Source organism: Prunus avium, chromosome 2 (genome assembly GCF_965620075.1).
Source record: "Prunus avium chromosome 2, drPruAviu1.hap1.1, whole genome shotgun sequence".
NCBI classification, from domain to species: domain Eukaryota; kingdom Viridiplantae; phylum Streptophyta; class Magnoliopsida; order Rosales; family Rosaceae; genus Prunus; species Prunus avium.
Genome location: NC_142285.1, coordinates 36,865,719 through 36,881,277, shown reverse-complemented (window position 1 = coordinate 36,881,277; position 15,559 = coordinate 36,865,719). Strand labels below are relative to the sequence as shown.

General features: G+C 37.9%; 3 protein-coding genes and 1 non-coding gene across 7 annotated transcripts; 3 read left to right on the top strand and 1 right to left on the bottom strand.

Moving 5' to 3' along the window:
- Positions 1–1,679: 1,679 nt before the first annotated feature.
- On the top strand, positions 1,680–6,070 carry LOC148296958 (NAC domain-containing protein 62-like). 2 transcript variants are annotated; one of them, XM_088248020.1, is made up of 7 exons: positions 1,680–2,087; positions 2,202–2,473; positions 2,710–2,835; positions 3,014–3,208; positions 5,025–5,176; positions 5,228–5,288; positions 5,424–6,070. In XM_088248020.1, exons 1-7 carry the CDS (start codon positions 1,898–1,900, stop codon positions 5,811–5,813), a joined length of 1,386 nt encoding a protein of 461 aa, XP_088104146.1. In that variant the 5' UTR covers positions 1,680–1,897; the 3' UTR covers positions 5,814–6,070. The 2 variants fall into 2 exon arrangements, with proteins under 2 accessions (XP_088104146.1, XP_088104145.1); XM_088248019.1 differs by having other exon boundaries at positions 1,681–2,087; positions 5,025–5,288.
- A 195-nt stretch (positions 6,071–6,265) lies between these two features.
- On the top strand, positions 6,266–9,472 carry LOC110764062 (uncharacterized). 2 transcript variants are annotated; one of them, XM_088248028.1, is made up of 7 exons: positions 6,266–6,718; positions 6,976–7,238; positions 7,526–7,651; positions 7,830–8,030; positions 8,309–8,605; positions 8,741–8,779; positions 8,980–9,472. In XM_088248028.1, the coding sequence occupies exons 1-7, from the start codon at positions 6,526–6,528 to the stop codon at positions 9,205–9,207; spliced, it is 1,347 nt and encodes a 448-aa protein (XP_088104154.1). In that variant the 5' UTR covers positions 6,266–6,525; the 3' UTR covers positions 9,208–9,472. The 2 variants fall into 2 exon arrangements, with proteins under 2 accessions (XP_088104154.1, XP_088104153.1); XM_088248027.1 differs by having other exon boundaries at positions 6,267–6,718; positions 8,935–9,472.
- Positions 9,473–10,004: 532 nt separating this feature from the next.
- Positions 10,005–13,032, top strand: LOC110748017 (uncharacterized). 2 transcript variants are annotated; one of them, XM_088247914.1, is made up of 6 exons: positions 10,005–10,380; positions 10,627–10,883; positions 11,148–11,297; positions 11,479–11,679; positions 11,975–12,322; positions 12,478–13,032. In XM_088247914.1, the coding sequence occupies exons 1-6, from the start codon at positions 10,194–10,196 to the stop codon at positions 12,763–12,765; spliced, it is 1,431 nt and encodes a 476-aa protein (XP_088104040.1). In that variant the 5' UTR covers positions 10,005–10,193; the 3' UTR covers positions 12,766–13,032. The 2 variants fall into 2 exon arrangements, with proteins under 2 accessions (XP_088104040.1, XP_088104039.1); XM_088247913.1 differs by having other exon boundaries at positions 10,006–10,380; positions 11,467–11,679.
- Positions 13,033–13,090: 58 nt separating this feature from the next.
- TRNAM-CAU (transfer RNA methionine (anticodon CAU)) lies at positions 13,091–13,179 on the bottom strand. The gene is given in 2 exon segments: positions 13,091–13,126; positions 13,142–13,179. It is a non-coding gene; the product is annotated as a tRNA-Met (tRNA).
- Positions 13,180–15,559: the final 2,380 nt, after the last annotated feature.

Sequence of the window (15,559 nt, the reverse complement as noted above, 5' to 3'; positions counted from 1 at the left end):
ATTCTCAGGAGGCTCCAACAAATATTTATCAACTTCATTCCTAATTTGAACCACTTGTTTCTCTTTTCTTGATCTCATAAAATTTTCAAGCCTTTCATCACAGTCAACAATACTTGTTTCCCCCTCACCTTCGAAATTAGTCTCCACATAAGCTTGGGCAGCAACTGGATCTTCTTTCTTGTACGCCTCGTACAACTTCATTACAAGATCCTTCACCCTACTTATCATCGCATTAACTTTGGAAGCATCCTCTTCCAAATCACCAAAGCTAAAGTGGACATAATCCACTTTTTAACGGGGATCAAGAACCACAGCCACTATTAGGAGTTGGTTCACATCCTTAATATTACCCCAATACTTGTCATACTTGGATTTCATTGAAGTGGCCACCTTTTTCATAAAAGGATCTTCACTTGTCATCATTTTCTTCAAGAGATCAACAATAGAGCACATCTCATGGAAGGCTACATGGGAAGTTACCGTCTTATAATCACTAAGCTTCAAGGTAGCCTCATAAAACCTTTTCAAGAACTTCACAAAAACCTTTGCATACTCCCAATCCACTAAACTTGGGGGGCTCAATTTTGTTCTTAAACTCCCTTGCGTTTCAAGCCTTCTTTTTTTTTTTTTTTTGGCCTCTCATCCTCATGGTCTCCAAGGGTTTCCTCAAAGTAAGATGCAAAGTTTGAGTCCTCATCTTCCAACCTCTCGAAACCTTTTTGCAATTTTAAGGCGGCTTCTAGCCTCTCATAGGTTGAATTCCACCTTGTTTTGCACTCCAAAGGCAAAAGCCCTTTGCTATCAATCTTTTGCAACATAAAACATTGCCTAAACTTGTCCAATCGAGATGGTAAGGATCTTGTATACATACAAGCTTTTTGAATCCTCTTGATTGAATCATTCAACTCACACAACCCATCAAACACAATCAAATTAGTTATGTGAGCACAACACCTCATATGTAAAAGTCCCCATTCAATGAAAGAGTGCCCCATTGGCCCAATTGCCTCTTCATATGCCTAATAGCACCATCATTAGCGGATGCATTGTTAAGTGTGATAGTGAAGACTTTTTCTATGGTATATAACAGGCAATCGTTTGTAGAAGATCAGAAGGGATGTGTATGCTGGATAATACATTGCAAGTACTTAATCAAGAAGAAACTTATCCACAATCACATAAAAAATGCAGGCTCATGTCTGCTTCTTTTCTGCCGAAGAACAGTCTAAATTTGACCGTGGTTGCATCAAAGAATCATGCAATCTAGGAAGATTAGGTACGCTAATCCTAGTTTCAGTAAAATCATAGAGCATTTTCTAATTAAATTGCTCATTGAAATAGAATCCACCTAGAAAATGGTCTCATATTTCAATAAAAGATGTGATTAATAAAGATATATATATATATAGGCACAGAAAGAGATACAAAACTAAGGGTTTCACGATCACATCATTACATAATGTTACTAGGTTTAATTTGGATGATCGACAAGATTATTAAATGATGGACTGACGTCATACGTACAAGATTGTTGTATTATACATACATAACATGAGTGTATTTAGTAGCATCAATGTCACCGTCATACTAAAGAATTGCTCGTGAGCGGGAGTGAGTGGGTGGGCTCCACCATATACCACGACAAAAATTCCAAAGACATGTAAGCCGCAGAGGCAAAGCAGTACGCAGGGGAAGCCAAAGACTTGGAAGTCAATTCCGTACTGTTCTGTTGTTTTTAATCATTAGAAAAGAAGAACCAACGCATTAATCTCAAAAACCCAGCGTTCCAATTTCCCAATTGCCTCTCACAACTCAACACTTGACAGAAACATATAGATAGTTGAATTAATCAAATCAACAAATTGTAACATTCTCTCTTCATATAGGACAGACAGAGATGATCAGCTTCAGCAGAGCAGCAGCAGAAGGAGGTGACTTGACGCTGCCAGTGGGGTTCAGATTTCGTCCCACAGATGAAGAGCTGGTGGACTACTATTTGAAGAATAAGGTGCAGGGCAGAGATTTCCATGTCGAAGGCATCATTGATGAAATCGATATCCTCAAGTTCGAGCCATGGGATTTAGTTGGTAATTATCAACAATATCGGTTCTTCAATTTTCTTCCTTCACTTGTAATTTGCATTTGAATCAGTCTCAAACTCAATTGGGTCCGATCCAAATGTTGTGTTTTATGTTATGCAGCGAAATCGTTGATGAAGCCGGACGATGAGAGCGGGTTCTTCTTCAGTCAACCAGAGTACACCCCAAAAAAAAAGACCAAGAGGACCACAGAGGTAGGCTTTTGGAAGATAACAGGCAGAGAACATGACATCAGGACTCGAGACAGGAGAAGAACCGTCATCGGCAAAAAGAGGATTCTGACCTTTTACATAGGTCAAGTTCGCAATTCCGACAAGACCAACTGGGTCATGCATGAGTATTATATCCCTAAAGCCCATCCTAATGCCAACCAGGTAATCATTCTCTTTCTTTTTTGTACAATATGATATACATGTTGTGCTATAGAAATTTAGTTTCGAAATCAACAGATGGCTCGAAATTGAGACCCCTACCTGCGAGCCAAATTGGTTTGTTATGTAAATATGCAAAAAACTTAGAGATGTCGGCTTGCGTTAGAAGTTACCTCATTTGATTTTCTATTGCCTCTGCTTTCATTACATAATTGGTTTTCCAACTTAATTATATGCAGAGGGACTTCGTTCTCTGTCACTTGAAGAATAATGTGAAAAATGCTGATGTTGCAACAACCTGTGATGAAGGTGAAACTCACAATGCATCTGATGTCGAATATCAACCAGTAAATGACATGAATATGGTGAGACTCTAATTTCCTGAAAAAGAGACATTCAATAAACCAACCCTTGCTGCAAAGGGCGTGTAGAGTGTTCACTCTGCAGACGAGGGTCCTTGGTTTGATTTTCCCCTCCTCAAATTCACTATATATATTAGATGAAAAAATAATAACCAACACTTATTTATTGTTCCAAATGCAGGAAGATACTCGGCCACCAGAAAATGGGGACTATTTTGAGCGGGCAAGGGATCTTGTGCTTGCAAATTCCCTTAGTAATAATGATCACAATGCGTTTCCACCTGAATTCGCAGAGTTCTTAGAGACGGTTCTTGTTGAACCAGATGGTGGAGTAACCAGTGACACAGACATGGAACCATTCCATGGACATGTACAGGTAAAAAAAAAAATGCTCTCCCTTAGCTACTAGAGAACACTCCAATAGCTAATGAAACACTCCAATATAAATGTTGAATCTGTGTACGAGAATCTGAGAAAAAAAATATCGAACTGAAACCGAACAGATGAACACTAAAAAAATCCTTTTAAAGTGCTTTAACACTCTTTTTTAGCAATCATAATGTGATATAAATCTTGAAAGTAGTAAGCTTCTTTAACAAAACCATATGAATATCAACATTAGCAGCTTTAGTGTTCACACATACCATATGAATATCAACAAAATATAGTATACAGAATCACGAAAACGAAGGACGTTGTGTGTGCTCAAAACCAATACCTTCTTCTCCTGATCAATTAAACTCTCTGCGTTTTGTGGTGTGAGTTTAACTGCTGACATAATCAAGATATAGGGGCTTCTTTTATAATTTATCAAGTGTTGTGAATTTTAGACAACTTGAAAAATGGAGATTATAAAGATTAGTCTAAACACAAATTATACTTGCAAGTGCACAAAGTCAATCGTAATATAGTATGGCAAATACAAGGTCATTCCCACGAGGATTGAGTTCAACTTCCAATTAGTCCAACCTAATTTACTTCACAAAATACTTTAACTACTCTAATTATATAAACAAGAAATTAAACACGTAGCATACTCACGTAAACACAAAAGGGGTTTTTGAAAGAATGATTTAATTAACAATGAAATTAAAAGACAAAACAAGTAGAAAGTCACGAAACACAAGGATGAGAAATTCAAATTGATAAAAGCACTAGGATAATAAATTCACCACTAGTAATTCGATCTAGCCTCTTATTCACCTACCTATTAACTAACCATTTGATGTCGCCGCTTAGTTTTCCTTTTTCATGAATTACCTATGATATTTAGGCTAACTCGTATATTCTTACATGCAATTCGCCTATGGTATTTAGGTCAAATATCAACACATAGAAACTCATTAACATCAGTGAAAACCTCTAACAAGAATGTAAACCATAGGAGTATGGTATTTACCCTAGATGAATTACAAATCCTAATAACAAGAAGCAAGCCTCAAATTAAGTATGGTATTTACTCTAATTTGCATCCAATTAACTCAATTAAAAGTCTAGATGATGATCAAGCATCAAGATAATCAACTAAATTATTAAGCACAGTGATTAAGAATCCAACATCAAACAACAATCAATAGATAGGTAAAATAAGAAAACTATATTATCATACTAGGGCTACATCATGCCCTAGCAAAAGAAAATTAGTTACACATAATCATAGAATTCGATATAAACAAAAACATAAGGAAGAAACAATCAAACCGAGCCACTTGCTGTACTCTTCCGGCGTCTCCAATTTCTCCTAGTTTTTGCGTGTCCCCCCTAAAGAAAAACCTAATTAAAACATAAATCCCAAATAGGTAAGTAATTGACTCCTCTTCCTACTTGGACTAGGATAACACGTCAGTTACTTTGAACGCACGTTTGAGATTGTTCCTCCTCCAAGAACATTCGGAAAAAATATGTAAATTGTAGGTTTTTTTCTGATCTTTCCAGCCATATATTGTACGCCTTGAGGAAAAATCAAGAAAGTCTTCAAATAGTCATTCTTTCACAGCAGCACAGTTTTGACGGGATTGCACATTATGCTTACTTAACTTCAAAGACTGCTCTCATTGGCTGCTCCGAAAATTCTAGAAAAATTCCACAATCATCTTCAAGATCTTAGCTTTCATCTCCAACTGATATCACTGAGTGTATTACATAAAAAAAGAAATAACTTGCTCATATTTGTGGACATTTTTTTGTTTCAGGCAGAAATGGATAGTGCAGTATTCTATGGTTCGAGCCAGCCCAGCCGAGATACAGGTGGCATATTTCGTTACCAGATCTCCCCACAGGCTGCTTCTTCTGTCAATGTAGCACCTAAACCTCAGACTGATCGAGTTCAATTAAAGTCTGATACATCTCAAGGAGCACAAGGACCACGACACCTATCAGGTCCCATCATTGATACTTCCACTGACGAATATTATACAAAGGAAAAAACACGCCGAAGAACATATCCACCAGCAAAGGTGAGAGAACCAAAACTCCAGGACAGATAACATGAAGAAAGGCTTTTTTTTCTCTCTCTCTAAACTAGATATATGTTCTTATATTGAAGCTTTGTAGAGGCTATTTCCTCAATTCAGTTTGGTTTCCTTTTGCAGCCCAAACAACCTGCATATCGTCGAACTGCTGCTGATTTGCCCCAGAAGCACATCTCTCCAACAAATTCTAGCCAAGACAAGAAGGTGGCTCAAGGCAAAAATGCAGAAAAGGGTATGGAGCAGACACAGAATAGAACAACCGTCAGCAATTGGAAGGGCTCCTTCATTACCTGGCAAACATCCCCGTTGACAACAAGTACCCCATCAGTCTACATTTCCAACATTTTTCTAGGCCTTTTTTTGTTATATTTTTGTGTCCGGGAAGTAGTTTTATATGGGCCAATGGGTTCCCACCACAGTGGTGGTGGATTCCCCCTTCCCCCCATGGCACCCATGATCGAACCCCAGTGCCAGTGGGATTGCCAGTGGGATTTCTTTCCTCCAATGTAACCAAAAAAAAAAAAAAAGTAGTTTTATATGGGGACTGGGGGCTCACCAGAAAATATTTCAGTCTAGTACGAATAGAACCCATCTATAAGGAGTATAAAATGGGTCTCATATTTCGGTACGCAAAAGATGTATATATTAATATAGTCCATATAATTTTTACAAATTCTATCAAATATTGATGGAAAAAAAAGCAGACTACGAGATTATTATACAATAGACTTAAGGTGTAGTATTAATGAATGGATATACTATTTTCACATGATTGAATTAGTAATATAAACTCGACTATGTGACGGCTATACTTAAAATTTCCTCCATGATGGGAAGCTTCTCGATCCCCGCCACACAGCCATACATTGAATTTTACACGGTTTAGAGTGCGTGGGTGGGGTCCACCCTATGCCACGACAAAAATTCCAATTCCAAACCATGAAAGCAGTCGAAGCAACTCAACACTTGACAGAAACATACACAAACGCATTACTCTGAAAGAAAAGCCAAAGACTTTGAAGTCAATTCCGTACAATTCTGTTGTTTTTAATCATTCTGAAAGAAAAGCCAACACCAACGCATTACTCACAAAAACCCAACATTCCAATTTCCAACTTACACAATCTCACAGCAACTCAACACTTGACAGAAACATACACAGACAGTTCAATTAATCCAATCAAAAAATTGTAACATTCTCACTTCATAAAAGGATAGAGAGATGATCGTCATCAACAGAGCAGCAGCAGCAGCAGAAGACGACTTGTCAGTGCCAGTGGGGTTCAGATTTCATCCCACAGATGAAGAACTGGTGACCCACTACTTGAAGAAGAAGCTGAAGGGCATGGATTCCCATGTCAGCAACATCATCCGAGAAATTGATATCTTAAAGTTCGAGCCTTGGGATTTACCTGGTCATTATCAACAAATCCCAGTTCTTAAAGTTTTTTTCTTACTTCACTTTTCATTTGCATTTCAATCAATCTGAAACTCTCTATATGCAATTGGGTCCAATCCAAATGTTGTGTTCTTACTTTTTTACCAAATCCCAGTTCTTGAATTTTCATTTTTTTGACTATTATTCTGATACCTTTTCAATTTGCATTTTAATGAGTGAAATTTTGCATATGCAATTGGGTCAAATCCAATGTTGTGTTTTATGTTTATGCAGAGAGATCGTTGCTTAAGTCGGATGATGAGAATTGGTTCTTCTTCAGTCGACCAGAGTACAACAAGCAGAAAAAAAACAGGACCACACAGGAAGGCTTTTGGAAGATCACAGGCAGAGAACATCCGATCAAGGCTCGAGACAACAGAAGTGTCATCGGTAGAAAGAGGATTCTGACCTTTTACAGAGGTCGTGTTCGTAATTCCGAAAAGACCAACTGGGTCATGCATGAGTATTATATCCCTGATGACAATCCTAATGCTCAGGTCATCATTCTCTTTCCTTTTATTTTTCTTTTTAGTTTTATGGTTTTTGTTTTCCAGTCACATTAACACAATGCTCCTCTTTTACAATATGATATGCATGTTGTGCTATAGATATTATTCAGTAATAATGGATTACTAATTTTCAGCTCGAAGGGGTTTTGATTTGGAAACCAATGGATGGCTTGAAATCGAAACCCCTTTGAGCCAAATTGGTTTGTTTTGTGAATATTGTTTTGTAGATTACTACTTTCATTACATAATTGGTTTTCCAACATAATTATATGCAGAGGGACTTCGTTCTCTGTCGCTTAAAGAAAAATGTGAAAAATGCTGATGTTGCAACAACCTGTGATGAAGGTGAAACTCACAATGCATCTGATGTCGAATATCAACCAGTGAATGACATGAATATGGTGAGACTCTAATTTCCTGAAAAAGAGACATCCAATAAACCAACCCTTGCTGCAAAGGGCGTGTAGAGTGTTCACTCTGCACACGAGGGTCCTTGGTTTGATTTTCCCCTCCCCAAATTCACTATATATATTAGATGAAAAAATAATAACCAACACTTATTTATTGTTCCAAATGCAGGAAGATACTCGGCCACCAGAAAATGGGGACTATTTTGAGCGGGCAAGGGATCTTTTGCTTGCAAATTCCCTTAGTAATAATGATCACAATGCGTTTCCACCTGAATTTTCAGCTAATGACCAGGAGTTCCTAAGAACGCTTATTGTTGAACCACAATTTAGAGTAACCAGTGACACAGACAGGGAACCAGCCCATCACCGGGTAAAAAAATGCTCTCGATTCGCTCCAATAGCTAGTGAACCACTCTACTTTTTTCTGTTGGAAAATATGACAAGGAACCTCTGTAGTAATGTGAATAATATGCCTGTCATTCACATTATTACAGTCCTTTCTAATGACACTTTTCCTATAGAAACTTAAAATCAAAATTTTGTAATGTGCTGATAGTTTGCACAGGTCAAACACTCAAAACTTTGCTTCATTTTTTGTCAGTATAGGCTTTGGAAACTTGCTCATTTTTTGGGACATATTTCTTTCAGGTCCAGAGTTTACAAATGCGTTGTGAACCACAAATACTTTATAAACTACAATGTGGTTCGAGCCAGTCCAGACGAGATACAGATGTTATACTTCATAACCAGTTATCCAGACAGGCTTCTTCCTCTGTCAATGTAGCATCCAAACCCCAGACTGAAGTTCAATTACAGTCTGGTACATATCAAAGAGAACACAGACCACAACAGCAATCAGGTCCCATCAGTGTCTTTCGGGATACTTCCGCTGACGAATATTATACAAGGGAAAAAACACGCAGAATAACATATCCAGCAGAAAAGGTGAGAGAACCAAAACTTCAGGACAGAGAACATGAAGAAAGGCCTTTTTTTTTCTCTCTCTAAACTAGATATATGTTCTTATATTGAAGCTTTGTAAAGGCTATTTCCTCAACTCAGTTTGGTTTCCTTTTGCAGCCCAAAGAACCTGAAAAACCTAAACCTGCACCAGAAAAGGTGAGAGAACCAAAACTGCAGCACAGAGAACACGAAGAAAGCCTTTTTTTTTCTTTTCTTTTTTTTCTTTTTTCCTTCTCTACACTAGATATATGCTTTTATATTGAAGCTTTGTAGAGGCTATTTCCTCAACTCAGTTTGGTTTCCCTTTGCAGCCCAAAGAACCTCCATATCCTCTAACTGCTGCTTATTTTCCCCAGAAGCAGATCTCTATAACAAAGTCTAGCATAGACAAGAAGGTGCCTCAAGGCAGCATGGAGCAGACACAGAATAGAACAACCCCCGGCAATTGGAAGGGTTCCTTCATTACCTGGCAAACATCCCCATTGACAAGTCCCCCGTCAGTCTACATTTTCAACACGGTTCTAGGCACGATTTTGTTCTTGTTTTGTGTCCGGGAAGTAGTTTTATATGGGGAGTGGAGCTAAACTCACTCACCAGAAAATAGTTAATTCTTGTTCTCTATATTCTGTAACACATTGAGTAATGCCAGTCTTACTGGGTACTTATTGTTTGGTATAAAAATATGCTCTAATCTCAGCCATGGCGATGGCTTTGCAGTGATGAAATGTTCATATATTCCTATAGAGATTAACAGTCTTTCTTTCTACTGACCAGATGTAAGGATGTATTGAGGTCTTGAATTGTATTGCTGGAGTTTCGAATATAGCAGTGTTTGCGTTATTAAGGTCTTGAATTGTTTGGAACCTTTAATTGTTGAGGTTCAAAAATAAAAAAGATGAAATGGGGTGAGAGAGAGGCTCGAACTCTCGACCCTCAGGATAACTCACTTTCCACGCTATGAGACCTACGCACTAGCCAACTGCGCCGCCTTCCTGCGTGAAATGTTCAGGCAGGGGGTGGGGTTCGGCGGAGGGGTGTTTGATTCTTGCTGAGACATTTTTCATTTATAATCTTTTATTAAATTTTTTTTAAAGACCTTTTTTTATTAAGAGAGGCAGTAACCTTACTTTGGAGGAGCAATTGCTCTAAATCACTATACTAGTGGGTCATTTGCAAAGAAATGCTTACACTGACTGATTAAATTCGTTGGATTAATCTAATAATTAATGTTTCTTTACATGTGTATACCGATGCAAAATACAGAGCACACCCCAACATATAACACGGATAGAGAGCCGGGGTCCACCATGTGCCACAACAAAAATTCCAAACCCATGTAAGCGCCAAAGCAGAAAGCCAAAGACTTGGAAGTCAATTCCGTTTCCGTACGCTTCTGTTGTTTTTAATCATTAAAAAATAAGAACCGACCTCATTAATCACAAAAACCCAGCATTCCAATTTCCCAATTGTCTCTCACTCACTCTCACAGAAACTCAACACTTGACAGAAACATACAGATCAATTAACCAAATTGTACCATTCTCTCTTCATAAAGGAAAAGGACAGAGAGATGGCCAGACTCAGCAGAGCAGCAGAAGAAGAAGAAGGTGACTTGTCACTGCCGGTGGGGTTCAGATTTCGGCCCACAGATGAAGAGCTGGTGAACTACTATTTGAAGAATAAGCTGGAGGGCTCCCATGCCGAAAACATCATTGATGAAATTGATATCCTCAAGTTCGAGCCTTGGGATTTACCTGGTAACTACGACATTACCAGTTCTTAAATATTCATTCTTTTTTACTACTTCATTTGTAACTTGCATTTCAATCAGTCTGAAACTCTCTACAGGCAAGTGGGTCCAATCCAAATGTTGTGCTTTTACTTATCTACCATTCCCAGTTCTTGATTTTTTATTTTTTTTTTATTTTTACTTTTTCAATTTGCATTTCAATGAGTCTGAAGCTCTGTCTATGCAATTGGGTCCAATTAAAATGTTTATGCAGACAAATCGTTGATAAAGTCGGACGATGAGAATTGGTTCTTCTTCTACAAATACAAAAAAGGAAGTAGGGCCACAAAGGAAGGCTTTTGGAAGATCACAAGCAAAGATCGTGTGATCAAGGCTCGGGACAACAGAACTGTCATCGCCAAAAAGAGGATTCTGACCTTTTACATAGGTCGTGTTCGTAAGTCCACGAAGACCAACTGGGTCATTCATGAGTATTATATCCCTGATGATGCCCATCCCAATGCTAAGCAGGTCATCATGTTCTCTTTCTCTTTCTTTTTTTTTTTTTTTGGTTTCTTTTCCTTTTTATGGTTTTTGTTTTCCAGCACTAATAACACAATGCTGCTCTTTACAACATGATATACTTGTTGTGCTATAGAAATTTAGTCATAATGAATTACTAATTTGCAGCTCAAAGGGGTTCCGAATTTGAAATCAATGCGTTGGAACGTCATTTGATTTTCTATTGCATCTACTTTCATTACATAATTGGTTTTCCAACTTAATTATATGCAGAGGGACTTCGTTCTCTGTCACTTAAAGAAAAATGTGAAAAAATCAGATGAGAATACTGATGTTGCAACAACCTGTGATGAAGGTGAACCTAGTACTCACAATGCATCTGATTTCGAAAATCAACCAGTACATGGCATGGAGAGTCTAGAGGTGAGACTTTAATTTCCTGATATGAGCTTCTTGATATATATCTGGTGCAAAAGAAACATGTCCAATAAATCAACACTTGCTACCAAGTGCTTGTAGCTCAAATGATAGTGAGCGGTCACCCTGCATACATAAAAATATATATAAAAAATAACCAACACTTATTTTGTAGTTCCAAATGCAGGAAGATACTCGGCCACGAGAAAATCTGGACTATTTTGAGCGTACAAGGGATCTTTGGCTTGCAAATTCCCGTAGTAATAATGATCACAACGCGTTTCAATCTGACTTTGAAGCAAATGACCCCGAGGCCGAAGAGTTCGTCAGATCGATTCTTAATATTGATCCACAATGTGACACGGACACAGACACAGAACCAATCCATGTAAGGGTAAAAAAATGTTCTGGAGTAGCTATTGGAAAACACTCCAAGAGCTACTGAACCACACTACGTTTATCTGTAGGAAAATATCACAAGGAACCGCTGTAGTAATGTGAATAATGTGCCTGTCATTCACATTATTACAGTCCTTTCTAATGATATTCTCCTATAGATATTAAAATAAAATTTTTGTGCTGTGTTGATAGTTTGCACAGGTCAAACAGTCGAAACTTTGCTTCATTTTTTTTTAATATAGGCTTTGGAAACTTTTTCATATTTTTGGACATTTTTCTTTCAGGTGCGTTTGCAAGGTGGATTTACTTCGAGTCCATCCACGCGAGATACAGAGGTTATACTTCATAACCAGTTATCCAGACTGGCTGCTTCCCCTGTCCTTGTAGCACCTCAACCTCAGACGTCTGAGCTTCAACTACAGTCTGGCACATCTGAAAGAACACAGAGACCACAACCAAGATCCATCAATGTCTTAAGGGATACTTCCGCTGTCAATGTAGATGCATTTAACTTTTCCGTTAATTGTATACAATTAGCGACTGACGACGAATATTATACAAAGGAAAGAACAAGAAGAAGAACATATCCACCAGTAGGCAAATTGAGAGAAATAAAACTACAGCAAAGCAAGGTGAGAGAAGTAAAAACTGCTGGACAGAGAACATGAAGAAAGTCTTCTTCTTTTTATTTTTTATTTTTTTTTCTCTTCAGTCGTTATATATATGCCCTTCTATTGAGGCTTTGTAAAGGCTATGTCCTCAACTCAGCTTGGTTTCCTTTTTGCAGGCCAAAGAACCTGAAGAACGTAGAACTTCTGTTGATTTGCCCCAGAAGCAGATCTCTATAACAAAGTCTAGCGTAGACAGGAAGGTGGCTCAAGGCAAAAATGCAGAAAAGGATATGGAGCAGACACAGAATAGAACAACCCCCAGCAATTGGAATGGTTCCTTCATTACCTGGCAAACATCCCCGTTGACAAGTCCCCCATCAGTCTACATTTTCAACACGGTTCTAGGCGCGATTTTGTTCTATTTTTGTGTCCGGGAAGTAGTTTTATATGGGGAGTGGTGCTAAACTCACTGACCAAGAAATAGTTCATTCTTGTTCTCAATATTCTATAACACATTGAGTAATGCCAGTCTTACTGGCTACTTTCTGTTTGCTATAAAAATATGGCTAATGTCAGCCATGGCCTTGCAGTGACAAAATGTTGATATATAGTATATAGAGATTAACAGTCTTTCGTTCTACTGACCAGATATAAGGATGTATGGCTGGTGGCTACTGGAGTTTGAAATATAAGTATTGTTTGCGTTATTGAAGTTTTGAAATTGTTTGGAAGTTAGAAACTTAATTATTGAAGTTGCAATTTGTTTTTTTACAAAAAGATAACCTGAAATGGGGTGAGAGAGGCTCGAACTCTCGACCTCAGGATAACTCAACTTTAAGCTATGAGACCTACGCGCTAGCCAACTGCGCCACCACCCCTTGTTGTCTATTGCTTGCTTTTTACGAATTTTATAACAAAGCCAAATACGGTGAAAGCGTTGGGGTTATGGATTAGAGTACATTTCCCAAGTTTTATGTGGCTCTAAATGGGTCATTGCAATCCTATTGTACAAGAGATGAGGCCCAAAACCCAGAAAACAAAATCCAAAAGAAATTACAGCTTAAGTTTAAATCCCATAACTACCCCCACCACCTCAAAAACTTGGCTTGGTGGTTGCACTTATGTGGTTAATGGCACATTGCTCAGCAGCATAGCATGAACACAAGAATTCTATAGTGAGGCCTTATATATGGCCTTTAGGTGAGACTACATCTCTTCATTGTTGGATTAAATTGGTTAACTTGATCCTATGATTAAAAGATAGGACCTCACCTAATGGCATATATAAGGCCCTCACTATAGAATGACTCAGCATGAACATATAAATCAGATTCTAGATCCACTTAAGGGTTGTGCCGAATCCTTTTCAACGGTCCAAATGGTATGAAAGAGAGCTGCATTACCATTGAAATTTGGAGCATAAAGAAAAAAGTAAGGTTTGTTGTAAAGTCAAGAATGTGGAGCCCAAAATGATAGGGTCCACTACTTAATTGATTGAAGAAAATTCTGAAGATACACTGCACATCCACGGGGAGCCGAGAGACCTTCACGAGTCTTCTATTTACCGAATAGTTAGCCAAAGCTTTTCATATAAAACTATGGCTTCATTCTCGTTTGTATGGTGAGAGATACAGAGAAAGACTCAATGAAAATATCAGAAGAATATTTCTATCACTATTTGAATTCTCTAAATTCTCTCCTCAATCTCTTTAGTTTTATAACACGTTATCAGCACGAATATCTCTAAGATACCAGCTGGGATATTCGACCAAAACACTCTGCTTCATTGTTTTTCTTTCTTGGGTTTGATTGAGTTGCTCATGCTCTTTCTGTGTATATCAATACAGCTTCTGTGAAGCTTTGTTCTCACTGTCTCAGCCCTTTTACTCTCTATCTCTCCCTCTGTGTGTCACTCTTCATAGCTTCACAAAGAGCTGTCTGTGTCACCTTGAAACAGAGGCAGTCCATGGTGTGAGGACCTGATCCTCCGTGGCACAATCCTCACCGTACACTTCCTCAACACCTCCACCAAACCCTGCCTTGCTTTCAGTATCAGCCACTGAGTGGCCACCGTTCTGCTGCTCTAATTGTGCTTGCTCAAAGGATCACCAAAGTAGCAAAGGTTTGCCAGGGACTTCATGAACAAGAAAGAAAGTAGAGGAAGAAGAAGCAGCAAATCTTCAAACCTTCCAAGGAGAACAGCAAACCCACCGAAAGAATAATCAATAAGCTCTCTGCCCCTTATATTCTCTATTATTTTATTATTATCCTATAATCATATTGATTATAAAGTAAGTAAAGGTGTGCAGGAGAAGCTTGTGCAGGTTCATGTTCATCTACTTTATTTATGAAATTATCACTCAAGGAAGCAGACAAACGTGAAGGCAGACAAACGTGAAGGCAGACTAACACTATGGTTGGTCTCTACTTATCTAGTTACATATATTAATATAATAATATTATATCTTTTCCTATTTCCTCTAGCTTTAAGAGGAATTCCACCGAAAGAAAAAAAGGGGGAGGCAATTCAAGTTGACAACATATATATTATTTAATTGTGGTGTTGACAAGAATCCACAAATAATTGCCGTTACTTTATCCATATATATAGTATGGACAGTTTCACTTCCTATATTTTTAAGTGGTGGTTTTTAATCCCGCATTTACTTTATTTACTGTATGGTGTAGGTTCATTACCCATACAATATATTTACTGTATGGTGTAGGTTTATTGCCCATACAACAGTATTTATTTAAAAGTGTGGCGCGGGTTTATCGTCCACACAACTGCCTTTACTTTTATTTAAAAGTATGGAGTAGAATTAGTGCCCATACAAGCACGTTTACTTTATCGCACATTTACTTTATTATTTAAAGTATGGTGCGGAATTAACGTCCATACAGCAAGCAATTTAATTTATGAATTTACTTTACCGCACATTTACATTTATTTAAAGTATGGTGCGGGTTTATCGTCCATATCAGCAATTTATTTACCAGTAATTTATTTACAAGCTATTTATTTTATGAATTAATTGTGTGATATGATGAGTTTTTACAGAATACAGAGATCAGGACCAGAAGTTCCTTGATCCTCATCATCCAACTACATCAGGACTTGAAAGATCCTTGATGATGATAATGATATGAGAGCTGGCAGTCTCTCCGGTACTGTATTTGTAAATAAGAGATCGGATCTGAAGATCCTTGATCCTTGACATGTAAATATGGACTTGGAGTTCCTTGATAATGTAACAG

Excerpts from the sequence above, each read along its gene's own strand:
- LOC148296958 (XM_088248019.1), top strand. The coding sequence starts at position 1,898 with ATGATCAGCTTCAGCAGAGCAGCAGCAGAAGGAGGTGACTTGACGCTG. Across the intron at positions 2,088-2,201 it reads CGAGCCATGGGATTTAGTTG|CGAAATCGTTGATGAAGCCG; the intron begins GTAATTATCAAC and ends TATGTTATGCAG. Across the intron at positions 5,289-5,423 it reads GAACATATCCACCAGCAAAG|CCCAAACAACCTGCATATCG; the intron begins GTGAGAGAACCA and ends TTCCTTTTGCAG.
- LOC110748017 (XM_088247913.1), top strand. The coding sequence starts at position 10,194 with ATGGCCAGACTCAGCAGAGCAGCAGAAGAAGAAGAAGGTGACTTGTCA. Across the intron at positions 11,680-11,974 it reads CAGACACAGAACCAATCCAT|GTGCGTTTGCAAGGTGGATT; the intron begins GTAAGGGTAAAA and ends TTTTTCTTTCAG. Across the intron at positions 12,323-12,477 it reads TAAAACTACAGCAAAGCAAG|GCCAAAGAACCTGAAGAACG; the intron begins GTGAGAGAAGTA and ends TCCTTTTTGCAG.
- LOC110764062 (XM_088248027.1), top strand. The coding sequence starts at position 6,526 with ATGATCGTCATCAACAGAGCAGCAGCAGCAGCAGAAGACGACTTGTCA. Across the intron at positions 7,239-7,525 it reads ATGACAATCCTAATGCTCAG|AGGGACTTCGTTCTCTGTCG; the intron begins GTCATCATTCTC and ends AATTATATGCAG. Across the intron at positions 8,780-8,934 it reads CTAAACCTGCACCAGAAAAG|CCCAAAGAACCTCCATATCC; the intron begins GTGAGAGAACCA and ends TTCCCTTTGCAG.